The sequence below is a fragment of the Amblyomma americanum genome, chromosome 3, assembly GCF_052857255.1.
Source record: "Amblyomma americanum isolate KBUSLIRL-KWMA chromosome 3, ASM5285725v1, whole genome shotgun sequence".
NCBI lineage: Eukaryota > Metazoa > Arthropoda > Arachnida > Ixodida > Ixodidae > Amblyomma > Amblyomma americanum.
In genome coordinates, this window is record NC_135499.1 from 153,029,419 (window position 1) to 153,038,106 (window position 8,688).

At 46.8% G+C, this 8,688-nt stretch overlaps 1 protein-coding gene across 1 annotated transcript in view; it reads left to right on the forward strand.

Annotated features, from left to right (window-relative positions):
• The window catches only part of LOC144125210 (blastula protease 10-like), a 61,079-nt gene extending 54,507 nt beyond the window's left edge, over positions 1 to 6,572 (forward strand). The window contains exons 8-11 of the mRNA XM_077658418.1: positions 1,882 to 1,988; positions 3,721 to 3,875; positions 4,398 to 4,534; positions 6,320 to 6,572. Of these exons, the coding sequence (XP_077514544.1) occupies positions 1,882 to 1,988; positions 3,721 to 3,875; positions 4,398 to 4,534; positions 6,320 to 6,402 (482 nt within the window). The 3' untranslated portion in view covers positions 6,403 to 6,572. The remainder of the gene's footprint in view (positions 1 to 1,881; positions 1,989 to 3,720; positions 3,876 to 4,397; positions 4,535 to 6,319) is intronic.
• The last annotated feature ends 2,116 nt before the right edge of the window (positions 6,573 to 8,688 follow it).

An 8,688-nucleotide genomic window follows, 5' to 3' on the forward strand; every position in this document is an offset into this window, starting at 1 on the left:
TTGTGCCGAGTGGCTGCACACAAGAGACGCTAATGGGATTCCCGCATTTTGTGACAACATGACAAAAAAACGAGAGAGAGAGAGAGAGTTAGGGAATTATTGAGGTAGTTGTGAATCCAGGAGTGAAAAATAATCCTTCTTGTGTGTGTATCGATTTCAGAAAAAAAGTCATACATTCGTCCGCGTTTCTTTCACCACATGCCGCATAGCACTACGCGTTAAAATTTTTCGCTCTACACGAAGCTGATCGCGCATACAGGAATTTCGTCGCGATGCATATCTATCAAAACGTGTTTATAACGTACTGGAACTATTGGGCGCTTTCCATACGTCGCGTGAAGCTAGCTGGGCCACACCAAGCAAAATTCCGCTTCGTGCAAGGTTTTGCAAGCGGGCTTTTCCTCAAGACTTTTCTGAGAAACAGGACGGCCGAACCACGCGGCTCGAGCAATCATGGGAATGCGCGGCTTACTGCTTGATCCTTGTCACTGGAACCTTATTTCATTTTTCCGATCTGCGTTTCGTGCTTCTTGTCCCCACCCCTGGCGGTAGTCGGTTGATACTAAAGATGTACGCTGCTGGCAAGAGCTCAGCCATCTTGGGTTCGTCAACTGTGATATGCGTGCAAGTTCACTCAGTAGGGGATATTCAAAATTCTTCAAGGGCGCTTTTTCTCATAACAATGTTGCCCAAGACAAGATGGCTGACCATGCGTTTCCAGCTGAAACAAGGCTGATACGTTTCTTACATTCTATGCACACACTTAGCACCTGTCCCGTATATCCCACGCACTTTCTTTATAGAGAAGTCGGCCATCTTGTCTTTGGCAACATAATTATGTGGGAAAGCGCGAATTTTGAATATCCCCTGCACTAGGGCCATAGCCGCTAAATGGCTCTGGAGGCGGCGGCGAGCAAAGTTTCCAGACTGTCAGGTATTACAAGGCTTTCCGGAGAGCTATGCTCAGCATTAGGCCACTCATCGGGAGTCCTGCACTACGGGACTGCGGCCTCTATCACTGCCTACGTACGGTATACCCCACATATACCGCCAAACCACCGGCAATTCAGAGAGAGAGAGAAAGAGAGAGAAGAAAACTTTTATGTACGTGTGGCGGAATCAAATGGGAGGGCTGATGAGGATGGAACTCCAGAGGGAACTTCTTGAGGCCCGTATATAAGCATTCAGCGTCTAGAATAGGACATTGATCATCGATTTTTGTGCACCGATCGTGCACAGCTTTGGTCGCATCTAAGTACAAGTCTTAAACATCAAGTTCAGTTGTCACGCAAGTGTGGAATATTGTAAGGTACTGGTATAAAATTATTTAAGGTAATGGCTCATTCTTCCGATGCGTAGCAAAATCTTTCTTTTAAAGTTTGTCCATCGGTCGCATAGAGTAGTTCAGATTGCCATAGAAAACCAATGGGGAGCGGTTTTGACAATCGCAAAAACCTTAATCGCAAAAAAAAATGCTAGCCTGCCGAAGAGAGATTTGTGCGTGTATTAATTGTTATAGAATCTTACGATATATAAAATATTGTGTTCATAAACATCTTTCAATTGAGAAATGCGCTCCTCCATAATTTCTTGGTATGCACGGAGAATATGTTGTTTAGTTCCCAACGACCCAAACTCACTCCGCGGTGCGCTCCTTTCTTTTATATTTACTCGGAACCATGGTTACAAAGCAATCACTTTGTTTCAAGTACCGCCTTCTTCAAAGTCAGAGCTCTTGGCAACGTCATTATTTTTGTGTTAATTTCAATGCATGTCATCTCTAAAGCTTTAATTGGGTGGTCACCTTGTGATACGATACAGAGCCTCTAACCCATGCTCCGTACGCGCGAGTTGTGTATTGCGGTGCATGCACTACTGCAGGGGATCCCGTGTGCGGAGGCAACGTCACCGAAGCCGGCAAGATCATCGAGTCACCGGGTTTTCCCAACAGAAATGTCGACTACAAAGGCTGCACTTGGTGGATACAGGTACAAGTAAATCATGCCATCACGTGGTATTTAGAATACAGTTCACTACAAGGAGGATCCGTATAGGCCAGGGGGGTGTGCGGACGCAACAGCTGTGAGATCCCCGCTTCTACGAACACCTCAGTAGTACGAAGTTTGCGATCCCAGTGTCATACAGGGCGGTCAAACACTCCTAAATAGTTCCTGTAAGGCTACACAACAGAACAGCTGGCTTATAATGATCAGATGGAATAGTATTTCGATGCAGTCGAACGCTTGTGGGGGAAAAAAAAAAAACTCATCAATTGGTCACACATGATTTCGTCGAGAAAGAAGAGAAAAAAAAATAAAGGACGGGCCTTGGGCACTGCCACATGTATACGCATTTATTGTGAATAATGTGGCTACTGCTGAAAATAAGCAGCATCTGAGCTATGATTCCTGCTAGCGCGATGCTCAGGACGAGCGATACTTTATGTACGACACTGTATATGCTTTATACGGCAAGATTATTTCGCATACAATCTGAAACCCACGAAAACTAAATTGCGCAAATAAATATAAACGCGCATCGCTTTTATTAGCTCGCACTAATCAGATCCCATCATTTTGCATGGCCACTGCGCGAGTGCATCGTGACGCTTATCGCACCAGGAGGACCCGGCCAGGTGCTCTGCTGACGAACATTGGCCGAGGATGGCTTCTTCCTTCGTCAAAAAAGTCGCGATCGCTGCTGTCGATGCTGCTTTCAACCATAAACTATGATAAAGTCAGGAGGTGGAAATAAACGAAAGCGGTTGCGTTTTTGAGGTGCCTTAACGCGATACGTGTGATACAGCCAATGTCCAGCCAAACAATGCGTTTCACACGGACCTCTTTCGTGTTCTGCTGCGGGTGTTCGATATGGGACACAATTTGATCAGAGACGTTCCATTTATCGCAAACTTAGATGCATGGTGCGAAACAGTATTCCCTGTCATTCGCAGACTACTAGACGACTCTCTGTATATGCATCAGCGCGACAGTGTATGGGCGCGCTTTGCCCTGGATTTCCTGCAAGATAAAACGAGTTTTGATCGTAACAGACTCACTTCTGGCCCTCTCAGTTATCTCTCGGCTTTCTAAAAAAGTAGCTTAAAAACAGCTTAAAATTTCACTGCCGGTCTGCTCCTAAGGCAACAAGACGGGGGCCTTGGGGGTGATGATTTCAGTCATAACACGTTTACATGGGCTGCGCAGTAGCTGCATCACTGCTTGCTGTTCTCATTGAGTATCCTTGGTATATAATAGCTGTATCTTACCGGTACTCATCTACGGAGCAGAAACATGGAGGCTAACGAAACGGGCTCAGCTTATGGACAGCGCAACTAGCTATGGAAAGAAAAATTATAGGTGTCACATCAAGAGACAAGAAGGGGGCAGAGTGGGTTAAGGACCAAACACGGGTCAGTGACATCCTAGTCGAAATCAAGAGGAAGAAATGGGCTTGTGCAGGACATGTAATGCGAAGGCAAGATAAGCGCTGGTCCTTAAGGATAACGCACTGGGTTCCAAGAGAAGGCAAGCGTAGCAGGAGTGGCAGAAGGTTAGGTGGGCGGATGAGATTAAGAAGCTTGCGGAGATAGGGAGGCCGCAGCTGGCTCAAGGCAGGGCTAATTGGAGAGATATGGGAGAAGTTTTCGTCCTGCAGTGGGCGTAGTCAGGCTGATGCTGCTGCTGCTGATGATGATGATGGCCGGCTAACCGCGTGCAGGCACCCGTGGGCCAGGTGCCTCGGCTCACCTTCGAGGAGTTTAGCATCGAGCCCCGGCTGGCGCTCCCCGAGGAGAATCCGGCCAGCACCTACAACGGACAGTGCGCCCTCGAGCGCCTGGAGGTGCGCACCCGCGACCGCTTCCACGGAAAGATGTGAGCGCACCTGCACACTCTCCTCGAGAGCAACGACACGCCGACGACAATTAAACGCAAGATAACAGTGTCACTAACCAGCTCATGGAGCGGCCGAGTTTCGACTCCTTAATTGTTGCATTGAATTGTCGCGGCGCGCGTTACCAACAAGCCCAAACTGCCGCCTAAGTGAAGGTACCGCGTCCCTTTACTAACGTTTCGGTCAAGGCAACGGCACTCCAAGAGCGTACTTGGAGTACGTCTCTTGCCGGTGTGAAACATCGGTGAACATGTCAGCTCCCAGTGAGCTCGTGAGATAAAGAGGATATAAACAGCAATCTCATGGCAGTGGCACTGCCTTGACCGAAACTTCTTTGAACTAAGTTTTTGAACCGTCTATGGTTTAAACGTTAGCCAGTGCTCGCTTAGGGAAGTGCGTACGTCTGGGAGGTGGCTCAGCAAAGGCCTCGCGGCTCTGTGGATTGCTTTATGCCAGCCGACAAGTCCGAATGAGCAGCCAGACGACACGCTTTCTTCGCGCAGGTACTGCGGCAAAGAGATCAAGCCCAACGAGACGCTGACGGCGCAGGCGTCCGAAATGGTGCTCATCCTGGGAAAGAAGAGAACCAACACGGGAAAGGGATTCAGGGCACGTGTCGACTTCGTCGACAAGCCCACCGGTAATGTACTCGGCACATACGTCGCTGCCCACACTAGGCTGCGTGGTTTGCTTCTCACGCGAACAGTGAGGCCCTGGCGGCTTCCCTAACGATCAAAAGCTCTTGAGAGGCGAGGACAAAGATCCTCTTAACAGAGATTTAGAGCTTGGAGGATAGTATCAGTGCTGCACTATATGACTGAGACTCAAATCATGGTGCGCATACTGGTCTCAAGGGCCCTAAATGATGGGTCAGTCGAAATGCCACAACAGTCAGCCTTCAAGTCGATTCGAACAAAATGGAAGCACAAGTTAGGCTTAAGGTGTTTGATGAAGACTAAGTACGGTGGGAAATATATAACGTCAGTAACGTGTGATATAAAGATCAAGAAAACAGATAAAACAAAACAAGTAGAACGCAAACACCGCTGCGGCGCCGTACAATAATTTTGTATCGTTCGTTGAAGCTTTGCAAATCAGCCAGATATAAAAATAAAAGGCAGGGACAAGAAGAGAAGAATGCAGAGGCAAATCCTAACAACTGACGCCTGATATAGGAAGAAATTTCGGGTATGATAAACACTGTTGCTGGTGGGTGCTTGTTTGCCCTCTTTTCTGGTTTTGATCATTTGTTTTTATTTTATAATATCTTATGTTATACATATATCTTGGTCTTAATTACCGCGCCCTAGCAGAAATCTGTTTGAGCCGGTAGTTTTTGCAATGATAGAAAAATATAAACAATCAGGAATAAAAAAGATGCAACGTGTTTGCGGATGTTAAGAGCAATACACAAATGCGCGGGTCTCACGCTGTTAGCAGCGGCGCACAAAAGTTCACAAAAGCCCCGCAACATGAAAGCGCGTGCAAGTGTTGGCCCGACTGACTGTTACAGCGCATTCACGTCCTTTGCCGATTAAGTCACTATTTATTACAAGAAAGTGATACTATCGAACATTCGAAGCCACACTTTATAAACTATTGCTACCAAGAGTAATAATAATAGATGTAACCTACCGCCATGTCACAACACTTATAGTCAAAGACTATTAGAATACAATGGTTCCCAGATACAATGGTTCCCAATGGTTCCCTTGCCGCTGCTGAGATCCAAGAGATCCCGGTCGACGGCTGAGGGGGAGGACATGGCTGGGACCGAGCGGCGCCTCGGATACCCATCATCCTTTTGACGGGTGCTAATAAATGTTATTTCTCTCTCTCTCTCCCGATGACATCAAACTCAAACATAATTTTTCGGCCTTATTAATAACGTCTTTCTTGTTTGTCCGGAGCTGTGGTACTAAACACGTTTGTGTTTTGATTTTGTGAAACTGTAAACTTACTTTTAGTCTTTTCTCTTGCACTCGCCATTTTTTTCTGCGCTTTACATATCTGCAATGCTGTGATTGTAGTACTTAACGTCCTTTTGTACTTGTTGTTTGAACGACTGCCATTTCTTTTGTAAATATCTTGTATTCGGACCGTTTACTAGCCGAGCTGGCTATGGGTCCCATCAAGTCTGTCTGCGTTGATTTCACAAAATAAAAATGAAAGAAAAATGAGAGAGAGAGCGTGCTGAGGTCTGGACATCCTATGCAGTTTCGTAGCGAGACACAAGCATTCTATATGGCATTCACACACGCCGATGGTCCTGTTCGCCACGTGGGTATACACTTCACCTCACATCGCTATGATGCGTGTACTCACTGTGCATCGTGGGCAGAGGGTGGCCTTGTTTTTAGAGATCTTGGCTTCATTTGTTCTTTCCTTTCTTTCTCTCTTTCTTCTTCCTCTCTGATCAACGCAGGTGTCAGCGAGATCGTTAATATCATCACCGGGGCCATCAACGTGGCAGAAAACTTCGTCCAAGCGCAGATGACCGGGCGATGACGGATGGCGCAGCGAAGTGACGCAATTTGCCTTTGACCCTTATACCAGAGCGCATGACGTAAGAAGTGTATTTTCAAAAATGCGTAGCCAAAAAGCAGCGTATTTTAAATGAGGGGGCTACAAGACGGGCACGAAGTTGTCAGGGTCATGACTGAAAATAAATACCGCTATAGCCATGCATATTCGAAGTCTTCACGGCGTGGCTTCTGTTCTGAAAGACAGGAACCACATGGTGGGACACTAGAAGAATAATTAAAAATAATATCCCTGCGCCCATGCCACTAAACATAACGGGCAGAACCAAGATTCTTGCTGACAGCTTGAGTGCACTCGAAAGTTTCGACCTTAGTGAGCTCACTTCAGTAGGGTAGCCGTCGCGATGCCTCAGTCGCCATGATGTTCTGCTACTGATCATGAGGTAGCGGGTTCGACTGTAAACCTGACGGCCGCATTTCTGTAATAGTGAAACGCAAAAGCGCCCCTGTACTGAGATATCGGTGCGCGTTGGAAAACCTCAAGTGGTAGAAATATATCCGGAGCCCTCCTCTACGGCGTGCAGAGGGTGGCTTCAGCAGATATAAATTCACCTGTACATCTTTAATGCAGCCCCGAAAGTAGATTCCGAAAGCACAGATTAGGACCTCCTTCCCCAAGAATAAAATTCGAGACAAAAAAATGGTTGCTTTTCGTTTCAAAGTGATCAGTTTGGTATTGTCCACAAGTTAATTGCCAAAAGGTATAGGTTTGCTTTATGGGGGTTAAACATCCCAAAGCGACTCGGGCTATGAGGGACGCCGTAGTGAAGGGCTGCGGAAATTTCTACCACCTGGGGTTCTTTTACGTGCACTGACATCGCACAGCACACGGGCCTCTAGAATTTCGCCTCCATCGAAATTCGACCGCCGCGGCCGGGATCGAACCCGCGTCTTTCGGGCCGGCAGCCGAGCGCCATAACCACTCAGCCACCGCGGCGGCTGTGCCAAAAGGTATAGGCGGTACCAAAACTTTTCTGTTTTTTTTTCTTGCGCGTTGTCAGGTGCCAAAAAATGAACACCAACAAACAAGCCGCCAACTTTATCGAACCGGACTGGCTACGCAGACGACGACGAGGAGATACAAAACAAAAATCATACGGAGTGCGCTTGCAACAAACTTATTAGAAGGACTGGGGAGACTACATGCACCCAATAAAAACTCTAATAACAACAACAATTCACATTACTAAAGTATGCTGTGAAATACAAAAAGTCACAGACGATCAATGCTAGTCACGTGGCACAGTACGCGTTAGCATTAGTGCTGCTCAGCGACGTTGGATAGTGGAGTGACTCAAATCGGCAATCACAGTGTGTCACGCCGTACGCTCTAACCCTTCTCCCCATCACTTGACTCTGATTGGCGACCGTGGTTTCCCTCCCGCGGCTCGTTGCCTCCCATCGACTTGTCCTCTTTCCCTCTCCACTTTTCCTTTCCCTCTCTCTATATCCTCTCCTCCCTCTTTTCTAGCTCTTTCCCTCTATCTTCCTACTCTCCCCCTGACAGTGAAGAGGGAGATTTTCTGCCCCAGTTGGCCTCCTCTCGATGAAGGCTTCACACGCCAACGCCTGACACTTTTTGCTGTAATGGGTGTTCCAATGCTACCGCATTAAAAAAAAGCACAGCTCTTTTCCGAACTGAAATTGACGCTGCGCTAATGCCCTTTTCATCTAAGCTCCATCTGCATCACAGTAGCTGTCATAACATGGAGTAACGGTAGCTCCAGCTTTAAGGTGGAGGCTCGTCAACCTTGAAAGACTTTAATCGGCATTTTTTTCTTTACTTCCCCCTTTCACCAGCAGAGAGGGAGTAAATTCACCTGAGAGGTGCAGCTACTGTTCGTTCTAACTGGGCAGCAGTTTATTTTAAAGTTAATTGGGTTTTCAATATAAATACTCTTCTAAACAGAATGAACACGGCTATAGTCGGATCCAACTCAAGTCTGCAGTGAAGCTCCACCCACGTTTTGGACCGAAGATCAGAATTTCCCCATGACAAAAAGTAGACAGTTTTTAAAGCCCTCCTTGTTACATAAGAAAGAAGCCGTATAAGAAAAAATTATAAGCTCGACAACTTTGATGCGTCCAGCTAATTTGATGCAGACTAACGCCAAAAAGCTGATTTTGTTCACTATTATGATTGGTCAGTGGAGTAATACCGGACGCCGCGGATTGTGGCCCATTGTTACCAACTTTTTTTTTCAGTTGTCTCCTACTAGTTGGCACTTTAAACGTTTCGTTTCGAACGTTT